The 21,611-nt window shown below is 41.1% G+C and overlaps 2 protein-coding genes across 11 annotated transcripts in view; one reads left to right on the top strand and one right to left on the bottom strand.

The window, feature by feature from the left end:
- The window catches only part of PRIMPOL (primase and DNA directed polymerase), a 37,782-nt gene extending 35,574 nt beyond the window's left edge, over positions 1-2,208 (bottom strand). For 4 of the 7 annotated variants that reach the window (XM_061583841.1, XM_061583842.1, XM_061583839.1 and 1 more), the window contains exon 1: positions 1,619-2,208. Coding sequence is in view for 3 of the 7 variants with exons in the window: in XM_061583838.1 (XP_061439822.1) it covers positions 1,619-1,649 (31 nt within the window). In the remaining 4 variants the exon portion in view is untranslated. The remainder of the gene's footprint in view (positions 1-1,618) is intronic. The other 3 variants (XM_061583838.1, XM_061583843.1, XM_061583844.1) reach the window with 3 other exon arrangements.
- Positions 1,817-21,155, top strand: CASP3 (caspase 3). 4 transcript variants are annotated; one of them, XM_061583851.1, is made up of 7 exons: positions 1,817-1,966; positions 9,146-9,227; positions 12,261-12,385; positions 13,796-13,924; positions 15,360-15,535; positions 17,583-17,700; positions 18,386-21,155. In XM_061583851.1, the coding sequence occupies exons 1-7, from the start codon at positions 1,849-1,851 to the stop codon at positions 18,610-18,612; spliced, it is 975 nt and encodes a 324-aa protein (XP_061439835.1). In that variant the 5' UTR covers positions 1,817-1,848; the 3' UTR covers positions 18,613-21,155. The 4 variants fall into 4 exon arrangements, with proteins under 4 accessions (XP_061439835.1, XP_061439836.1, XP_061439838.1 ...); XM_061583852.1 differs by lacking the exon at positions 1,817-1,966 and adding an exon at positions 1,976-2,109; XM_061583854.1 differs by lacking the exon at positions 1,817-1,966 and adding an exon at positions 2,281-2,378.
- Positions 21,156-21,611: the final 456 nt, after the last annotated feature.

Raw genomic sequence — 21,611 nt, forward strand, 5'->3', positions numbered from 1 at the left:
TGTAGTGGACTGCATGTTCCTACAACCTCTCTCAACTAAGAGAGTAACCACTCAACTTTGGATCCGCCCCACGACCTCCAACACGTGTTAGAATTGTCGTACATGCATCAAACACTTCAGAGTGGAAACAGGCTCTTGTGACCAGCACACCTCACAGTTAACTTCTCTTCCAGCTAGAAATAAGTTTTTTTAAATAGTCATTTGGTCGGCTCAAAATAGTGTATATTTCAGCGTGCTATACAAATGCATCTCTCAAATATTCCAACTGTAGAACTAAATCTGGTATGGCAGCCACAGAGATACGCTAAAGGTAACTGGTACGGTTTTAAGTACACACTGGTACATAATACGAGGGAAACACAGCGGCGAAACAGGTGGTGATATTTACAAAGAAAAAGGTTAGACATCAGTGGTGAATGAGTGATCGCCCGATCCAGCAGGCACTAGTGTATAGATACTTAGGAGCAGTCTTCCACGCCTCCTGCTCCTGGAAGCAAAGGGGGTCAATACATCCCCGCCGTGATACAGGTATTCAGCGCCAAGATAATAGCACAATTGCTATATGGAGGACACTTCTGTGCCTACAGCAACTTCGGGTGTTTGGAAGCTGTACAAGCTAAATTTCTTAGAGCCATTCTGGGGCTCCCCCCTTGTATCCCCAATGTGGCCTGCCGTTTAGAGGTGGGACTTCCTCTGGTAGAGTCTCTGGTGTGGACCCTCAGGATCAACTATTGGCTAAAGCTGATCTTTACCCCAGGGGACTAGCCCCTCTTACATTAGAAGACCCCTTCCAGTCAAAATGGAAGCAGATGGTGTATAAGAAAATATACGCCTTAGGTTTCTCTCCAGAGATGCTTATTAAACTCGGGCTAACTAAGGCCAAAATGCTTATCTCCCAATGGATAAAGGACATTGAACTTCAAACTACTCTGAGTTTGCTGGCGGCATATCCTAATCCAGGCCTGACTCGAAGGGTATTTCTACCGGCAAATTACCTTGTAGATCTAACTATTGTAAAATATAGAAAGGCATTTACCCTAGCCAGACACAATGTCTTGCCTTCTGCTTTGTTGGAGGGAAGATACAACGGAGTCCCCCACGGTGATCGAGTCTGCCCATGTGATAATGGGGAGGTGGAGTCAATAGGACATGTCCTTTTACATTGCTCCTTCTACAGGGACATCCGCCTTGCTTTCATCACCCCAATCTTACAAGTATTCTCTGTGGTTTGGGAATCTAATTATCCCTCCTTTATGTTAGCGGATAAAATCCCCTGGGTCACTAGTAACGTGGCCAGATTCTGTGCAGCAGCTATCAAGTGTAGGAAAATGATTATGGATCTTGGTTAAATTTTTTATTTTAGCCAATTTTGTACGCTTTTAAATTTTAATTGTAAATTCTTTTATTGGAATTAGTGATACAATGGCTGGTCTGTGACCGAAATAAAAGCATTCATTCATTCATTCATTCATTCATTCATCTCCCAAACATTCCAACTGCAGAAGAACTAAATCTGGTATGGCAGCCACAGAGATACGCTAAAGGTAACTTGGTACGGTTTTAAGTACACACTGGTATATAATACGAGGGAAACACAGCGGCGCTACCCCCTACTTACCTCTCAAAAGAGATTGTGGGGATGACAGCATCAGCCTTGCAGACCCTCTCGCTCTCTCTGCGTGTGTAAGGGACAGCAACAGAACCGAAAAACTGCCACCCGCGGTTTCCCGCGCTTTTCATTGGCTACAGTTCCTTGTTGCTGGGGCCGTCGCTGTTACTAGGGGAGCTGCCGCCTCTTCTTCCTTTCTCCCACTCCTCCTCTTGCAGGGGCGGAGCTGGGGGGGGGAAATGGAGCGAAGGGGCAAATCGCCGACGAAAAAGGGAGCGGGTCCAGCAGATCCGTTGGATCAAGGCAGGGAAACGTGCCACAGCAGGAGCGGAAGAGGAGAAGGAGGCGACGTCAGAGGTCAGTGACCCGCCCGTGCAGGTTTCCCTCCCCTTAGGGTGTCGCTTCCACTTTGAGGAAGGAAATCAACTCGCAACCGCCCTCGCCGCCCAGCGTGGCGGTTCTTGTTAAAAAGAAGCGTGCGGGGAAAGCAGGCGGCAGAGGTAAAAAGTTTGACTTCCAAAACTGTTGCTTCCCCAGCCATCCCCAATCCGCAGAAGAAGGGGTGCGGACAGTGTTTCCACTGTCTTCTCCTCCTCCTCTTCCTCTCCCCTTCCCTCAGCAGCCCAAGCTGCTGATAGGCGCCATAGTTGTTATTGTTCTTCTTTCTACCCCAGCGCATCCGAGACGCGCACGCGGATCACCTCAAGCCTAAGCTGAATACAGCCCAGTGGTGGTAGAGTGGAGAAGCTGCTTCCCTCCCCTTCACTTTGTATGTGTGTGTTTTAAAAAAAATTCTTCTCATGATTAGACATTGAGTATCTTTCTATGGCAGGAGATGAGCAGGAATGACTGAAGTAATGTTTTTAAAACACACACCGCGTATGTTGGAATCCCAGAGGAGTGGGAAGGAATATAGTCGTCTTTGTGAGTACCAAAGCAGGGGATGTTAGATAAATTACTCTGGTTTAATTAAATCACAGTCAAATCTTTGACTAAACAAATGAGCGCCGCATGACAGTGTTTGGCACATCAAAAGAGTTGCGTAATAAAGCCAAGTTCTCCATTTCTGTATTCAGCAACTACCAGTTTTAAAACCTGAGCTTGTCTGTGACAGGGTTTACTTAGAGGGCAAGATGGGATTATTAGGTTGCATTCAACTAAGTCCTGGTCAGAGTAGACCCACTGAAATTAATGAACCCATGTTAGTCATGTGTCCATTAACTTCAGTGGGTCTACTCTGAGCGGGACTAGCGTTTAATACTACCCAAAGTGGTAATCATCACCCTTCCTCCAAAGAATTCATGGCAGTGTACAGGGGGATTCTAAAGGCAGTCTTCTGCCCAGGAGCTAGTCCAGTCTCAAACTGCTTAGCTTAATATATGAAATTACATCATATGTCTTAATGACTAGTGTACTGCAACAATGCCTGAGAAATTTTGCCAGCCTTGAAATGGAAATGTGGCCATCCTATGAATAGGGTTTTCATGGAAAGCAGTATTCAGAGGTGGTTTACTATTGCCTCTTGCAGTGACTGGCCCAAGGTCACCCAGTGAGCTGCATGGCTATGTGGGGATTTGAACCCTGGTGTCCCAGGTCATAGTCCAACACTCTTAACACTGCACCACACTGGCTCTCCTTGCCAACCTTACAGGAATGCTTTTGATTTCTCTTGAAATAACTCAGATGTTTTGCCTGAAAAGGAACTGTCAGATTTGTTTTGAATTTTATATGAACAAAATCTGGTGATAACTTATGGTGCATTCCTATGCATGTCTGTTCAGAAGTAAGCTCCATTAAGTTCATTAGGACTTACTCCTGAGTAAATGTGTATACGATTGCAGCCTTAAGAAAACACACTGAGAAACATTCTTAGCCTGTCAAAGTATTTTACCTCCCTCAAAATCCTTCAGATTATTAATCCAAGGAGGAACTCTTAATTTGTCTTTGAACTTTGTGACTTAATCAGTGTCATCAGCATATTAACCACTCTCTATTAGAAACTAATCATTTTTAAGAATTAATTTGTCAGTTATCCAAAGAAACATGATATGTAATTACTATCATTGCTAATGCAAAGTGCTGTAACTGAAGAGAGACGTTAGGTTCCAGTTGGACAGGAAGAATGGATACTTCTTGACACCAGCAACCAATGATCAAGGCCCACCTTTTAGATGTCACTGGTTGCCAGGCACTTAGATCTTTGCAGCTTTGTGTCATTAATGATGTAATCTTGTAAAAAGTGAAAATGAGAGTATATAGATTGATAAACAAGGTTAAAGAGGAAAAGTTGTGCTTACACAACAATAGGCTAGCTAGTTTCTTATTCATGTTCTTGGTCATGTCTGTGAAGTTTGTCATTAATGTTGAGGGAAAATATTTTCCATATTTAATGACTATGGCAAAGTCATCATAAACAAGTATACCTGGAAACTACACTTGTTAGGAGCTTGAAGCTTGGTGTAACACTGATGTGAGAAAATGCACAGATTAGTTTAAGATGCATCCAGACGGCAGCTTCCCTCTGTGATTTTTGCATCAAGCTGTAAGGATAGAAAAGGTACCACAGCCAACAACTAGTAAAAGGACTAGAGTTATTGATTTGAACCAGCCACAAGATCTTCCTACACGGTTTAAATTATCAGAGATCAGTATGGTAATTGGCAGTCTCTCTCTTACTGTAGAGGGTTACTGTTTCAGCATGACTAAGAGTAGAAAAACCCCTAGTATGTAAGGGCTCTTATTCAGAAATATAATCAGTGACAAGTTACTACTGCCTGTTGGGTTCAAATTAGATAAGCAAGGCCTTAGGGGTAGTCTCCCCACCCTTTCATAAAACGGAATTAAATGTGGGGTGGGGGTGGCTATAAATTTGATCCAAACAGTGTAGGGGAAGGAGCGCTTGACCAGTCTTTCCAATCAGAATTGCTCTTCCCAACCAGCTTTTCTCCACTGGGTGAGGGGAGACTAATTTGGGACTAGATGAACAACTCTCTCTAATCTTGCACATCTCATCTAGCAAGCCCTTAGAATGAGATACTGACAATGTTTTTGCAAACACATTCGCTTTTAAATGGTGCACAGTAGCCAGCCTAGTTATAGTGGGCACTTTCACAGTAACGTGTTTTGTGCAGATCCCACCACAGATAATTGCAACAATTTCTGATATTTGGAAGATCTTGTGAACCTGCTATGTCAGTGGTGAGCTGGGCCAGAGGCAAAAAGTAGATGCAGCAATGGATGTGACTTCTGTCTTTGTACAGTGCTGAGGCTGCCTCTAGTGTTCTGGCTCGGGACTTCATGGCCTCCATGACAACCATGGGGCTGTCTCAAGTTGTCATCGGCCCAACACATAGGGCAGGGCATACCCTCGACTTGGTTTTTGCTCCAGATGGAGGATGAAGGAAGGGGTGGTCTGGAGATGGGGTGGTGGATGTCACCCCATTGTCATGGTCATACCACTTCCTGGTGAAGTTTAGACTTGTGGCTCCGATCCTCCCCTGCAGGGGTGGTGGACAGATTAAGATGGTGTGGTGAGACTAATGGAATCCAAAGGATTCCTGAATGCCCTGGGGGAGTTTCCAGTAGATAGAGCAGGTGTTGCTATTGAAGCCCTTGTCATGCTGTGGAATAGCGAGGCGCGTCAGGCTCTTGACATGGTTGCCCCCGATTGCCCTCTCTGGCATTGTGGAGCCCAGTTTGCACCTTGGTACACCAGTGAGCTAAGGGCAATGAAACAGGCTGGACGGCAGCTAAAGCGCTAATGGTGAAAGACATGTTGTGAGGCTGATCGGGCACAAGTAAAACATCATAGCTGTGCGGCGGTGAAGAAGGCCCATTTCTCTGCCACCACTGCATCCTCAAGTAGCCATTCAGCGGAGCTTTTCCATATTGTCAGGGTCTGTTGACATCAACTCCAGGAAATGAAGTTTTAGACCCTTTGGAGGCCCACTGTGAATTGTTTGCAAGGCACTTTGAGGGTAAAGTTGCTGGCCTCTGCAGCAATCTTGATGCCCCATCCACATCTACTGTAGTCCCCAGTGAGGTGTCCAGTGTAACATCTGCTGCAACTTCTTGGGAACGGTTTCAGTTGATGCGGCGTGATGATGTGGACAAGGTGCTTGCGATGATGCGGCCAGCAATGTGTTCTCTCAACCCTTGTCCTTCTTGGCTTCTTAAAGCCAAAGGGGTTTGACTGAGTGGATCCAGGGTGTGGTCAACGCATCATTGTGGGAGGGAGTGGTTCCAGCTGCCCTGAAAGAGGCGGTGATCCAACTGTTCCTGAAAAAGCCCACCCTGGACCCATAGGTTTGTGACAACTACCGCCCGGTCACATATACCCTCTTTTTAGGGAAAGTGATTGAGAGGGTTGTGGCACAGCAATTGCAAGTTATCTTGACCCCCTCCAGTCTGGGTTCAGACCTGGTTAAGGTACTGAATCAGCCTTGGTTGCCCTGATGGATGCCCTTTATCAGGAGAAGGACAGGGGAGTGCAACCCTCTCTTGGTGGCTCTTGGTGGCTTTTGATACCATTGACCATGGTATACTTCTGGGCCAACTTGGTTGGATGTGCATCGGAGGCACTGTTTTACAGTGGTTCCAATCCCACCTCCAGAGTTGTTTTCAGAAAATAGCATTGGGTGATTGTCAGTAGTGCTGTGATTATCAGTAGTGCTGTGCTGTGCCACTGGATACCATCTTGTCCCCCATGCTGTTTCACATCTATATGAAGCCCTTGGGAGCAGTCATCAGGAGATTTGTGATGAGGTGTCAGCAGTATGCTGATGATACCCAGCTGTTTTTCTCTGTAACATCTGCATCAGGAGAGACCGTGCAAGCTCGGGACCACTGCCTGGACTCAGTGGTGGGCTGAATCTGAATCAGAATCTGAATCCTAGGAAGACGGAGATGCTGTGGGTTGGTGGTTCCTGAGTTTGGATAATTAGTCGGTTGCCTGCTTTGGATGGGGTTGTACTCCATCTGAAGGAGCAGGTTCATAGTCTGGGGGTGCTCCTGGATCCGTCTTTGTCTGTAGAGGCCCAGGTGACCTCAGTAGCTAGCAGTGCCTTTTACCAGCTTCGGCTAGTAAGACAGCTGCGGCTGTTTCTGGACCAAGATAGCCTGATCTCTGTTGTCCATGCACTGCTGACCTCCAGGCTGGATTGCCGTAATGCACTCTGTGTGGGGCTGCCCTTGAGGTTGGTCAGGAAGCTGCAGCCTAGTGCAAAATGCGGCAGCGAGACTACTCACTGAGGCAGGGTATCGCCAACATGTCACCCCGCTGCTGAAAGAATTACACTGGCTACTATTAGCTACCAGGCTAAGTTCAAGGTTCTGCTTTCAGGATACCTGAAAGACCATCTTATCCCTTATATACCCAGTTGATCACAGTGCTCTGCAGGTGAGGGCCTCCTGCAGATACCACTTATCAGGAGGTCCATTCCGCACAACATAGGAAACAGACCTTTAGTGCAGTGGCACCTACCCTTTGAAGTTCCCTCCCCTTAAATATTAGACAGGTACCATCTCTGTTATCTTTTCACTGACTACTGAAGACCTTTCTCTTTCAACAAGCCTTTTAAATAGAGACCTTATCCCAGTCTGTGTCTGTGTTGGAATTGCTTTTTAATATGTTCTTAAAGTTTTTTAAAGACATTTTTAAACCTTTTGTTTAAAAGATGTTTTGTTTTAATATGTTTTTAAGGATGTTTTAATATATTTTAAAGTCTGTTTTTATGGTGTTTTAAAGTGTTTTTAGTGCTTTTGTTTGCAGACCTGGGCTCCAACTGAGAGGAAGGAAAGGATACAAATGCAATAAATAAATAATTAAATAATACAGTAGACTTCATTCCAGCCACATAAAAGTCAGCCGTGTGTGTGTGCTTTATAACACATCTACTTCACCATTGTTCATCCAGGAAAGCAGGAGGTATTATCACAGTTCAAGAATGCATTCCAGCCAGGTAAAAGCAAGAGGGCATAGAGCAGGGCCAGTGAGAGACAGGGCCTGGGAGAGGTGGTGTGGTCTGGGCAGAGTTCAGATAAAGAGGGCCAGATTCAACCTGAGGCCTGAGGTTCTCCCCTGTTTAGATCTTTAGTCCCTTTTTAAATAAAAAAAAATGCAATATAATCAATATACTGCTCTAGATTGTAAGGATCCCACAAGCTGTGGATAAAAAGGCCAATCATGTATGTTGTTTTGTTACTGACTTTTCCTAGAAGTCTTTCTATGCCGTTTAAAATGTTTCTTACCTAGGGGAGAAGTATCAAAAAGCAGAACATCAGATAACTATGATTATTCCTAGAAGTCCTTTTTTTCATCCTTTGTAGAATGAGATCATCCTCCCCAGAGAGATGTATATTCTGCTTGACAGAGTATGACATCAGTGCATTAGCTAACCAAGATGAGGTAATGCTTTAATAGTCCAGTGAAGTTAGCGAGTAACAGCGTTGTTTTCCCAAGAGCTTTAATGCTTCTGTGTGTGAGCATTTGTGCTGTGGAACAGAAACAAACAGTAGTTGACAGAGTATGTGTCTGACTGTACAAAACCAAAGCAGATGTGTACTTATGGATGGATCTTTTAAGATCCTTTGTTCTTTAAACATGTGTGGCCAACGTGCTTTATTTTAAAATACTGTTGTCTTTTCAAGTATAAAGTATAGTTATTTTTCAACCAATGGTTTTGTCCCCTGTATTTAACTTTAAACCTGAACATGTAGCTAGTGCTGTAAAGATCAGTATTCTTAAGAGAATTATTGGAATGTTATTTTCTTGTGAGCAACCTCATATGTAACACACTAATTGAAATAGTGGAATCTCCAAACATGCTATAAGCTATTGTTGTGCATTTCTCCTTACCCCCCCCAAAAAAATCTAACCCTCAGCAGTGCAAATAAAGTGATATTCCCTTGTAACAATTATGCATTAGGGTTGTATTCCGTTTGTCTGAGGGAAGTTAGGGGGAGCTCAATTTTTACCTGTCAGTTGATACATGGGAGACCACTTCTAATCTTCAGTTATTTTCCAAAACCTTAATTTTCTCATGAAGTCTGTGACAAAAAGCCTGGTATTACCTGGCAATCATAAGAATTCTGATCACATTCATATGGTTTGACTCTTCAAAAAGACTTTCAAAAATGGCACTTAGAGTACATTTAAGGTGGGGTCCCCAACCTTTTTAGACTCAGGGCGCATTTGGAAATATGAAAAAGTGTCATGAGCACTACAACAAAATGATACAATGATTTAAATTGGTCTTTTAAATTTGCTAATTTAAATCCTGATGTAAATCCATCAACTCTGCTAGCTACTGCCAAAGGTAAAAGAAAAGGGTGGGGAACCAAAATGTAATTTGCAGGGAAAATTGGGAGGGACAGGGGGCCTTGATAGGCATCAAGGAGGGGTGTCAGGGTGCTATGGTGCCCATCGGTACCACATTATGGGTCCCAGATTTAAGGCATAACATAGCAAAAGACATTCATTATTGAACTGAGCACAAATAAATTTTTCTAACACTTTATCCTTTCTTTTGCAAACAGAAACAACTATGGCAGACATAAACCATGCAATGAAATCACCACAAACTGTGACAGACGCAAAAAAACTCTCTGGTTCTGAAGGGTAAGTGAGTCTTTCAGCTATTGGTGGTGGTTTGTTCTTTGGGGGGGGGGTTAAATCTCTAGCCAGTGCAGGTTTCAAGGTTATATGAGCCCTCTGGCAAGTCCCTCTCAAAGGGTTCCCTCAAAATATATGGAGTGTCCACCCCATAGTGCACCCATTGCTCCCATGGGCCTGGTACCAACAGAGAGTGTGTTGTGATGGCTGCTCCTCCTTGCCACTCTCAGACACTAGCCCATTATCCTACAATGAAGGAGAAAGCAAGCAAACTGCAGCAAAAATGCAGCAGCAGTCTAACCTTAATCTTATGTAAAAATGAGAGGAAAATAAAATGGGCGCTACCTGTTTTATAAATGTGAAAGTCACTTGAATAAGTTAAGAGGCAGGTAATCTGGAACATGAAACACTTGTGATTGGGCTTTGAATGGGTTAATTGTTGAAGGAAATGTGGACAATTGCAAATAATCCAAAGCAAATCCAGTATGTTTTGGTTTTAGGACTGTGAATTGCCCTCCTTGTGACCCTTCCGAAGATTGCTCTGGAGGGACACAGTTGATAAGATGAATCTTTCTAGTCCTTGCTTACTTGTACGAACTTGGTTTCAGAGACCTCACTTGTCTTTTGTTTATTATTCTGCTTCATAATTCCTTGTTGTTGTTATGTGCCTTCAAGTTGATTTCGATTTATGGCAATCCTGGGAATCGGCTACCTCCAATAGCATCTGTTATAAACCACCCTGTTCAGATCTTGTAAGTTCAGGTCTGTGGCTTCCTTTATGGAATCAATCCATTTCTTGTTTGGCCTTCCACTTTTTCTACTCCCTTCTGTTTTTCCCAGCATTATTGTCTTTTCTAGTGAATCATGCCTTCTCATTATGTGTCCAAAGTATGATAACCTCTGTTTCATCATTTTAGCTTCTAATGATAGTTCTGGTTTAATTTGTTCTAACACCCAATTATTTGTCTTTTTCGTGGTCCACGGTATCTGCAAAGCTCTCCTCGAACACCACATTTCAAATGAATTGACTTTTCTCTTATCCACTTCTTTCACTGTCCAACCTTCACATCCATACATAGAGATTGGGAATACCATGGTCTGAATGATCCTGACTTTAGTGTTCAGTGATACATCTTTGGACCTTTCTAGTTCTCTCATAGCTGCCCTACCCAGTCCAACCGTCCTCTAATTTCTTAACTTTTGTCTCCATTTTGGTTAATGACTGTGCCAAGGTATTGATAATCCTTGACAAGTTCAGTGTCCTCATTGTCAACTGAAAAGTTACATAAATCTTCTGTTGTCATTACTTTAGTCTTCTTGACTTCAGCTGTAGTCCTGCTTTTGTGCTTTCCTCTTTAACTTTCATCAGGATTCGTTTCAAATTATTACTGGTTTCTGGTAGTAGTATGGTATCGTCTGCATATCTTAAATTATTGATATTTCTTCCTCCAATTTTCACACCTTCATATTGGTCCAATCCCGCTTTCCATATGATATGTTCTGCATATAAGTTAAACAAATAGGGTGATAAAATATACCCAGTTTCACACCCTTCCTGACTGGGAACCAATAAATTTTTCCATATTCTGTCCTTACTGTAGCCTCTTGTCCAGAATATAGGTTGCACATCTGGACAATCAGATGCTGTGGCACCCCTGAAATCCTCACTTGGTGGATATTGGTTCCTTTGTCCTCCCATCTTTAAAAAGCACCTGAAAACATGTTTTTAAAATTCAGTGATTCAGGACCAGTGCCAAAGGGCAGCCAGGTCGGGCCCTGGCCGAGGGCCCCTGTGGCCCAGAGGGACCCATGAAGGGTCCCTCATTAGGGTGGGAGAGTAGCACTCCACTTCCACAGAGGGAGCTTCCAGGCCACCTGCCTGTTTGCTCAGGCCACCTATCTCTCTCCTGTGTTCTGCTGCTGTGCGTGCAGGGCTGCCATCAACCAAGATGGCGGCGGAGGCTTCTTTAATGGGCTGATGCCCCTACTGTCATCTTCGTTGATGGCAGGCATGTGTGCACATGTAGTGTGCCTCGCATGCGTGCCAGTAACGAAGATGGCGGCAGGGGCATTAGCCCCTTAGAGAAGCCTCCACTGCCATCTTGGTTTATGACAGCCCTGTGCGCACAGCAGCAGAAGACAGGAGAAAAGTAGGTGGAACAGGCAGGAGCTGTGCACCTGGGACAGACTGGTGACAGCCCTGACTACTGTTTCTCTTGGATTACTATACAAATATGGCTAGAGCAAATTACAGCCCTTCTTGTGTGGTTCATGTTGCATACATATGATGTTAGTGGTAGATAGGAGGATGCTGAATGCTCTAATCTAGCCTTTCCCAGCTAGTGGGCCACCAGATGTTGTTGGACCACAATTCCCATCTTTCCTGACCATTGGCAATGCTGGCTGAGGCTGATGGGAGTTGTGGTCCAACAACACCTGGTGGCCCACTAGTTGGGAAAGGCTGCTCTAATCAATGTATGTTTTGCATTCATTAAACTTCTTTTGAGCTTCTTGTGTGAAATGTTTTTGTGTGTATCCCTTATTCTTCTTGATATGATTCTATCATATTTATTTTATGCCAAGCATCCTGAATGCTATTCAGCACTACAGGGGAGGGTTTACATCTTATTAATTTATTATTCTTTCAAGTGCTCCAAGGAACTGGGGGTTAATTTGTCATCAGATCTCTTCAGCTTCAACCCTCCCATTTACCAGACAGTAATAAAAACATGAGAAATACTTTCTTTGTTTGGTTATATTTATTTAATAGTAGGTGTGCATTTGAAGGAGCTGTTTTATAACTAGTTTTTGCTAACAATTTCTCATTCAACATTAACATTCATACTATTCTGAACTTGTGCAAAACTCCAAAGGTATAAATCAGATTTGCAGTGTGATTGTATACAGGCAAGCTCAGAAGCCCCATTGGATCCAGTCGGGCTTACCCCTAGGTATGTGTGTGTAGAATTGTAGCCTCAGTCTGCTTTTTCAGTTCAGTGCTTGAATATCTTATTTTACATCATTTCATTTTTTTCACAGGAAGAGCATACCTTTTAGCAAATCTGTGGACTCTGTGATACAGGCAGATGAGAGTTACAGAATGGATCGTCCAGAAATGGGGATGTGTGTTTTAGTCAACAATAAAAACTTTCATCCAGCTACTGGTAAAGACCATCTTTCTATTTCATGGCTTATTTTTTATTTGTTTGTTTGTTTGGGGGTAGAGGGGAGGCTTCCCTTCATTAAGATTAAAAGACAAAAATGTAACCTGCTTTAAACTGTCAGGCATGACTTTCTAGAATATATTCCCCAGAAAGTGAAATAATCTACAGCTTGGTTTTTCTCAAAGTTAGGTTTTGGATGACCATGGAAATAAATATGTTCAGGCATGCCTGAATCTCCTTAGGATTGGGCAACAACATCTGGAGGACACACAGTGAAGTACTTACTGGTTTACAAAACCATTTCTGGTCACAATTAAAGAAATATACTTTCCTACTAGTAAACTTCTGGTCGTCCCAAGAGTGGTGCTTATTTCTGAGTGTATAAATTCAGATGGCCCTCTGATAACAGAACGCTCTTTGAACCAGTAGAGGCTCCTGCAAGCAGAACTGAGAGATATGTTATTTTTCTTGATTCACACATGTGTATACACCCAGCAGCCTCCCATGCAATTTGTGTAATTAATCATGGACATCTGTTGAATTAATCAAAAGTTTTATTGTTTCATCAGCTAACCATTGTTAGCCCTAATACAATTAATTATTTTCTCCTACCAACTTACCATAGTATAGGCAAGGATAGGAGTTGGGACACTCCATCTCCAGTTATTTATGTTGTATATTAGCAATATAACTTATATTGAGACCCAGTGATTTGTGGAGTTGCAGCCATGGCAAACATTTTAATCGTGAGTGGCATATCCATTTCTGGCAACACACATTCAGAACATCCGCTTGCTCCAGGTGAAGAAACATTTTGAGTAGTAGTTTTGGTGTGAAGGAATTCATTTTCATAACATTTATCCTGACCATTTATTTTAAATGTATAATTTCAAATTTGTGGTCAAAAAATGGGATTATTCTTTTCACTTCAATGTATACTTTCTGTTGATCTCATTACAGCTATTCGGTAATTAAAGCTTGACAATATTGATCTTGTCCTTCCTTGTAAGCTGTATTCAAACATTTTATAGACATGTTTTTTTTTTACAAAAGGTAAAACAACTATAGTTACACCATTTGTCATACATTCAAAAAGTACAAGGTTGGTCCTTTGAACTGGCTTTCCATGGATCTGCAGGTTATCCCAGTGTAATTGTTAAATGTCATAAAACCCATGCATTTTTAAAGGTATAATAATACATCCATTGACCTTACAAACACAGCAAGAATGGAAACAAACACCTTCCATGTATCTGTTAAGATTTATATGGGAACAAGTCTAATGGCATCAACTGTTTTATTATCACTGAGCAGAATTTGCCTGTGGCGTATATAGCTCTCCTATATTATAGTGTATTCAAAAATGACAAGGCAAATTTTTGTCTTTTTCCCCCAATCTTTTATCCAAAGGGATGACATATCGATCTGGTACAGATGCGGATGCTGCACGCATTATAGACACTTTCAGGACCTTGGGATATACTCTCAAGCCTTATAATGATCTTGCATGTAAACAAATTATTGACGTTTTGCAAAATGGTAAGTAGTGACTGGATGGATGCACTGCCAGTTATGCTGAAACATAAAATATAACATCTTGGGTTTTGAGTTGTCCGTTCTTCTTAGCAATGGGAAATTGTTGATGATATAAGTAGAACACCTACTGTGGCAGAACTGTCACGGACCCTATGTGTAACAGCAGGCACACTGCCGCACATGAGGATCTGCAAGCATACACCATCAAACAGTTAGTTTACTTTGTCAGCGTTAAGTCATCTGTTGGGAATGACAAGGCAGCATCTAGATCCAGTCCCCTCAGCAGTGGGAAATGAAAACTGACCACTCTGAGAGAATGCATTCATGGACCAGATCCATCTTGAAATAATGTGTTTGCAGGCCCAGCAGCAATCAGTCCACATGCATGTCTGCTTCTATGCACTCTTATTAGTTTGAGGTTTTAAAATTTTTATTTTGCTTAAGCTTTAAACTGTGTGAGTAATCATTATTTTTAAACAGGATACCTTGGCAAGGTATACTTTCTTCACTCAGGAAAATCTTTTGTTTTAGATATTAAAACTGATGCTAGAATATAAAAAGTCACTTTCAGTCCTGTGTTTGTTATCCTTTCATTTGTCAGAACAGCTTACTTTTAAAAAAATCCTTGTGGGGAATACTAATCAAATCTACAGTGATAGGGTTTGAACTGAAGGTGGCTGTCCATGAAAGAGATCTCGGGGTTGTGGTGAATACACCAATGAGAATGTCAGGCCAAGATGCAGAAAAGTGCCACCAAAATAATCAAGGAGCTGGAGCAGCATCTCTATGAGAAAATATTACATTGTTTTTGCAGGGGGGAGCGTATTTTAGAAAAAAGGTGTGTAAGATGGGACATGAGTATGCATGATATGGAGAAAGTGGACAGAGAGATGTTTTTCTCCCAGTTATAACAGTAGGGTCATCCAGCGAAGCTGAATGTTGGGAGATTCAGCACGGATGAAATACTACTTTGCACAGCAATGGAATTCTCTACTATAAGATGTAGTGATAGTTAACCATCTTGGAAGGCTGTAAAAGGGGATTAGAGAGATTCATGGAGGATAAGGCCATTGATGGCTGTTAAATCATGATGGCTACATTAACTCTAGTATTGGAGGCAGTATGCCTTGTTAGACAAGTTGTTGGGAATCACAAGTAGAAGAGTGCTATTGGGCTCATGTCCAGCTTATCCAGCTTGTGGGTTTCCCATAGGCATCTGGTTGGCCACTGAGAACAGGATGCCACTCTAGATGGGCTTTTAGGTTGATAGAGCAAATTTTGACTTATCTTACAATTATTTTGTTGTTATTTGAAACAAAAGCATTATTATGCTTGAAGTTTTGCTATTGATTACAACTTTTGTTGATGAGGAAATGTCAGATGGGTGTCTGGAATTTCTGAATACTTCAACAATGTTTATTTTATGGCCTTTTTTAAGTTGCCAAGGATGATCACAACAAGCGAAACAGTTTTGCTTGTGTCTTGTTAAGCCATGGAGAGGATGGACTCATCTATGGTACAGATGGTCCTCTGGAGCTGAAAATGTTAACGAGTCTCTTCAGAGGAGACAGATGCAAGACCCTGGCAGGAAAGCCAAAGCTCTTCTTTATTCAGGTAATTGCACAAAGTGGACAGATGACAAGACTGTCAAGACTTCGAATTTTTTAAAAGTCTGCCTTAAAGATCATGAAAGTTTGTGTGTACATGTATTATGATATATAGGTACATTTTTAGAGAGTATAAAATATATTCATTGTGTCTAGTAACACTAAGATTTTACTATATAGTAATACTTTAATATTTCAGTTTCCATACAATTTCCTGTGCTTCCAGAAGGTAACAGCAATCTAAAAAATGATAGCAAAAATGGAATTGGATACATCCTCTTCCTTTAAAACTGGCCATTGAAAACCAACCAGAAAACTCTTAACAGTGATTTTAGAAAATACTCTTACGGCACAATCCAACTGCTAATTAGGAGGGGCTGTGGGGAGTTGGATATGGCAGACCCCCAGCGGAGCTTGCTGGATTCCATCTCAGCTGGGCTGCACTGGCAGAAGCCCCTCACCCTGGCTAAGGTGCGGTGGAGCCAGGAGCCAGCTGGCTCAGCTGGGGGTCCACCAGGGAAACCCAGTCTGATGGAAGGGGAGCTGGCAGAAGCCAGTGGAAGCCTTGAAAAAAGAGGCACTTTGGGGGGGTGTCAGAGGAGGGGCCGAGGGGGGGAGTTAGGCCACATCCAATTCATGTTTGGAGCACTCCTGCAGGTCCTGATCCAAGCAAAAGTTGCACATACCGGTTACACATGCTGGGAAAAACGTTGGTTTAAGAAAATAATTGCAATGGAAGTCAGTGGGGAGCGCTTACTCTCCGGTACGGGTATTTGTGAGAGACTGCTTTTGCTTTCTGGTCCCTGCATGTAGCTCCTGGCTGAGCTGGCATTTAACCGGCCCAGAGCTTCTGAACAGATGCCATGGACCTTCCCACCAGCTTCCCTTTGCTGGTACCCCTTCTGCCGGCTTCCCCTGAGTTGGATTGTTCTGCCCCACATTGGCAAACCTTCAACAGAAGGGATCACAGTTGTGGGGCAGCTACTGAGAATGTTTTTGAATCTTGCTCTTTTGAATATGGTAATTAGATGGAAAAGTCATGAGAACTCCCCAAAGCACCATGATCACTATTCTTTTTCATTAGCAAATGAGATCAGTATAATAATTTTACATTGCCTGTTTAATTTTAGTAGATCTCCTTGCAGAATAAGACAGTATAATCTGTTAATAATTGCAAATACTTTGTGTTAGTTAGTAAAAGCTTGTATACTTAAAAATCCATCTGAAAACATTAGCTAGGATTCTTATTGAGAAACTAAAATGATCAAGCATCATCATTTGACCAAGACCTAAACTATCAACAGTTTGTAAAAGCATTTCTTATTGTTACAGTGTATTTATTTATTTATTAAACTTGTATACCGCCCCATAGCCGAAACTCTCTGGGCGGTTTACAATAACTAAAAACAAATACAATTTAAAATACATAAGAACATAAGAACATAAGAAGAGCCTGCTGGATCAGGCCAGTGGCCCATCTAGTCCAGCATCCTGTTCTCACAGTGGCCAACCAGGTGCCTGGGGGAAGCCCGCAAGCAGGACCCGAGTGCAAGAACACTCTCCCCTCCTGAGGCTTCCGCCAACTGGTTTTCAGAAGCATGCTGCCTCTGACTAGGGTGGCAGAGCACAGCCATCATGGCTAGTAGCCATTGATAGCCCTGTCCTCCATGAATTTGTCTAATCTTCTTTTAAAGCCGTCCAAGCTGGTGGCCATTACTGCATCTTTTAAAAAATAATTTAAAACAGTGTAGGTTGTTTTCTTACATTTATGTTGTTTTGTCATCTGTGACCACAATTTTAGCAGTATACTCTAAATGTGCTGAGAACTTCTGCTCTGACTCAGAGCAGCTTTTTGGTGTTATAAAAGGTTGCAAGGTTAAACTAGAAACTCAAACCTCATCAAGATTTGCAATCCTTTCCTTGTAAGATGTGTATAACACTGTCCTCTTTTTCCTTGTGTGTGTGTTCATTTGTATTCAGTTGTTGCTATTTTCAATGAATAGACACTAGTGGTAATATTTATGGCTGGCATTTACTTTTCTGTCTTTGTATAGGCTTGTAGAGGAACGGATCTTGATTCTGGTGTTGAAACAGATAGCAGCCCAGAAGAGAACATGTGTCAGAAAATACCTGTAGAAGCAGACTTCCTATATGCCTACTCAACTGCCCCTGGTAAGATAAATGAATAGAAGATGCAACCTCTTGGTCAATATACATAGCTGGTTTTATAACTTCTCATTCAGTGTATCTCCCAACCAGCAAAGGCGCCCGAACATGTCTTCCTACTTTTGTAAAACTGTTTCTAAAGTCTTTATTCTGTTTAATTTTTGTAACAAATGGAGAGAGCAAGGCCACAATTTATTTTCATCCCACAAAATGTCCAGGTTGGCCTAAGGTGTATCAAAGTCTCCTGAATAACTTACAGTACATGTACAAAAATGTTACTAGCCCTTTCAGCCATATATGCTGGCCAGGCAGCCTAAGTGGAAAATATCTCCTTCTGACTGCTCCAAATCAGTATGGCCAACTATAAAGATTATGTTTAGCCTCAACATTTTTCTCACCGATGTTTGAAACTAAGGGGCAGTAGTCTTAAAGTCAAGAGAAATAAAAGTAGAATGAGATTAATGTGAAGCCCTTGAGTAAACTGAATGAACATCCTTGTTCTGGACAAGGTTCTCTAGTTGTGATGTGGAGTATGTGATCTTAATCAGTTTAACAAAACTTAAGATTCCATTTTTAAAGTTTTAATTTAATTATTTAATTTTTTAATACTTCAGAGAACAAAACATACGACTGGCTTTTACAGTTGCATTTTGGAGAAAATATTTTATTCAATTTACTTTTTCTCTTATAGGCTATTACTCTTGGAGGAACTCGTCAGATGGCTCCTGGTTTATACAGTCACTGTGCTTGATGCTGAAACAATTTGCTAAAAAACTTGAACTTATGCAAATTCTGACACGTGTAAATCGCAAGGTTGCAGAATTCAGTTCTTATTCAAACCGGTCAGACTTCCATGGAAAGAAGCAAATCCCCTGTATTGTGTCTATGCTCACAAAAGATTTTTATTTTCCTCACTAGATTCCTACATTGACAAGGGAGCTAGCATTTGATGCTGTGTTTAACTCTGACCTAGTGCTCAGTCTCTTTTACCTAGGTTGCATATGTTATGATCTATGGAGAGAATCATTACCATCACTAAAACAGTGGGATAACTTGCTAGTTCAGAAATTCTGATTTAGAAAATGAAAATGTATGTAGATTTGCAGTAATATTCTGACCCCTTCTGTAGTTAGATCAAAGGGAGAGATCTATTACTGTGAAAATAAAGTAACAATCACAGCAGACTGTTAAGAGCAATAAAATGTTATATTTTTAAGACTACATTTTGTTAACTTTGGTAACACTTTTACAGCCCAATCCTAGGAATATTTACTTGAAAGTAAACTCTGTTGATCAAAATGGGAGTTTTCCCCCAAATCAATGTAATGAGGATTGGAGTGTTACTGTCATTACACAAGAATGCAATTTTTCATTATGGCATAAGGACTATGGCTTTCTTATTCAATCATGTAGCACAATCAAACTTCTGAGGTAGTTATTTCTTTACCAGTTTGCTATTGAATAGACAAGGCTAAATCAAATGCCTTTCAAGCCTTATCGGAGCATTTTGACCACTTTCAAATACCTTTGATTTTTAAAAAGGGGTTTTTTTTAAATGACATCCTAACATTTAATAGATGAAAAAAGGTGCTTGGAACTCCGTTCGTAACTGAAACCAAGACTTACATAATTTTACATTTTTAAATTCACATTTCAATTTAGACTTAGGTGTCTTGTGCATGTAGTAGTTTTTGAACACAATATATATTCAGCCTACTCCTAAACACACTGTGTGGTTCTTAGCTAGTATCAAAGAGACTAAACAAAACTAAGAAGCATATGAAAAATGTAAGTCCAATTTCCTAGTTTTGACTTTGAATTCTTAAAAATATGTATCATGTTTAAACTGCCTGAGTAGAAGTATGTATGTAAAAGTAGTTCACCTACAGCTTGGAGTAAAATATTTCTTGAGTACTTTCTAGCATGAAGGTTTTTAAGTATTTTCTTCTTGTAGCTTAGCATTTTCTGCCAGTGTTGGCTCACTCTTCGCTTTCCTGACACTGTCCCTGCAAGACTGGGTTCTATGTCCTTGCTGACCTGTCCTTCCTTCCGTTTTTATACATTATTTTCAGCTTAAGCTTTTTGTGCAGCCACATTGAGGTTTTTTTTAATGTCTCCTATTTTTCTTTCTCATTAGGTTTATGATTGTGTCCTTAGTAGCTCCTCCTTCAGGAATGTGTGTCCATCTGGGGCTCTTTTCCCCTATAACAAGCTATAGAATCCTATTTAGTATTTCTGAGATTATTAAAATCAGCTTGCCTGAAATTCAAAGTTCATGTTTAATATGCTCACTTTCACCTTTCCATAAGTTTAACAATGTCAACAATCCTTGGTTACTTTTCCTTAAGTTTCTGCTACTTTAACAATCTCTATTCCACTGGTTAAGATCTTGTCAAAGACAGCCAATCCCCAGCTAAGGCATATCAGAATTTGTTTTGGATATTCCATGCTTAGCAGAGTTCATTTCCTAACAGCTTTCAGGGTATTTGAATTATACCATTACTACTAATTCTTGCTTCCTTGGAAGTATCTGTGATTGTTTCAGGAAACTCAATTCCTATCTTCTCCTTGGTATTGCAATCTGTAATATACTCCAACCATAATGTTTAATTTCTCTTACTCAGTTTTAGCCACTATTCCCTGCAGGGCTACCATGTTCACTCTCCTCAATTTTTGTGCAGGTGTACACATTTGATATATAATGCTATTTCCCCTCTAAATCTCAACATGAACTTCCTTAAATTTCAAACAGACTTACAAATAAGTACATGTAACACACTTGTTGACATGTCATGCCAAACCAAGGTTTTGCACAACATGCACTAGCAGGTATGAGGCATAGTGAGCCGTGGTCTTGCGTGCAAACCCTTTCCCTCTCCTCACACATGGTGAAGAGGAGACATTCAGAAGTTTTGCTTTCATTTTTGGTTAATGGGCTTGTCACTGAAGTGGCAAACTGTGGTTAATGTAACCTATGCTTAATTTCAAACGAGCAAATATATATATTGCAGTTGGCAAGTCTTACATGTATGCAGAACCTATATATATAGGGGCAGGTAGGAAAGACAATCCAGCACAAGCCCTTAATCAACCATGGAGGCTCCTGGATTTGACCCACCCTACCCCACGCCAAATATCTGGTTGGCACTTAGAAAAGCAAGCACAACAGTGGATTTCAAGTGGAATATGTAATCATTTGGATACATGTGAACCTATGGTCAGCTAAATAAATAAGTTAATTTATATAGAAAACTCAGAAGAGATGGCCACGTTACTTGCTTGGAGACTTGAATATTTTTAAAATAATTTTTCAACTTACACAAACAGCAATATCTGAAACTTCACCTATCATTTCAAACAACAGTTTTGACAAAGTTTTAACTTATTAAGTAAGATTAATTTATGTTTGTGACTATTTTAACTTTTGTATGAAAACCTAATAAATTGTGTGCATTGTTTAACTGGCTGTAGTTAGTGGTTTTTTAAGTAGATAGAATCTTTATTGCTCAGACACTGGCTGCCACAATTCAGTACATATCGAAAATACAAAATACATGTAAAAATACAAGTCCAATTAACATGTTTCATCACATGTATTTCACCAACATACAAAAAGGAACAACAGCCACAAAATTAGAATTAAATTTCCTCTCTGGGATAAAAGGCACACTGACCCTCCCCTTGAACAGATGTATAAGTACTACAGCCATGATAGAGCATGAGAACATCCCACTTACCTACTAGATGCCTGACTTACTTTTCTAGCAGCTAGAGCAATTTTCTTTTAGTAATAAATATATTTCCTGCTAGCAATGTACATTCTGCTCCAGGGGTGATCTCTTTGACAAGGAGTGGAGGATATAGGTGACAAATGTATACTCATACAAGGGGCAATAATACACAATGTCTAAGAGATT

Source organism: Rhineura floridana, chromosome 9, assembly GCF_030035675.1.
Source record: "Rhineura floridana isolate rRhiFlo1 chromosome 9, rRhiFlo1.hap2, whole genome shotgun sequence".
In the NCBI taxonomy this organism is placed as follows: domain Eukaryota; kingdom Metazoa; phylum Chordata; class Lepidosauria; order Squamata; family Rhineuridae; genus Rhineura; species Rhineura floridana.

Excerpts from the sequence above, each read along its gene's own strand:
- CASP3 (XM_061583851.1), top strand. The coding sequence starts at position 1,849 with ATGGAGCGAAGGGGCAAATCGCCGACGAAAAAGGGAGCGGGTCCAGCA. Across the intron at positions 1,967-9,145 it reads AGAAGGAGGCGACGTCAGAG|AAACAACTATGGCAGACATA; the intron begins GTCAGTGACCCG and ends TTTTGCAAACAG. Across the intron at positions 9,228-12,260 it reads AAACTCTCTGGTTCTGAAGG|GAAGAGCATACCTTTTAGCA; the intron begins GTAAGTGAGTCT and ends TTTTTTTCACAG.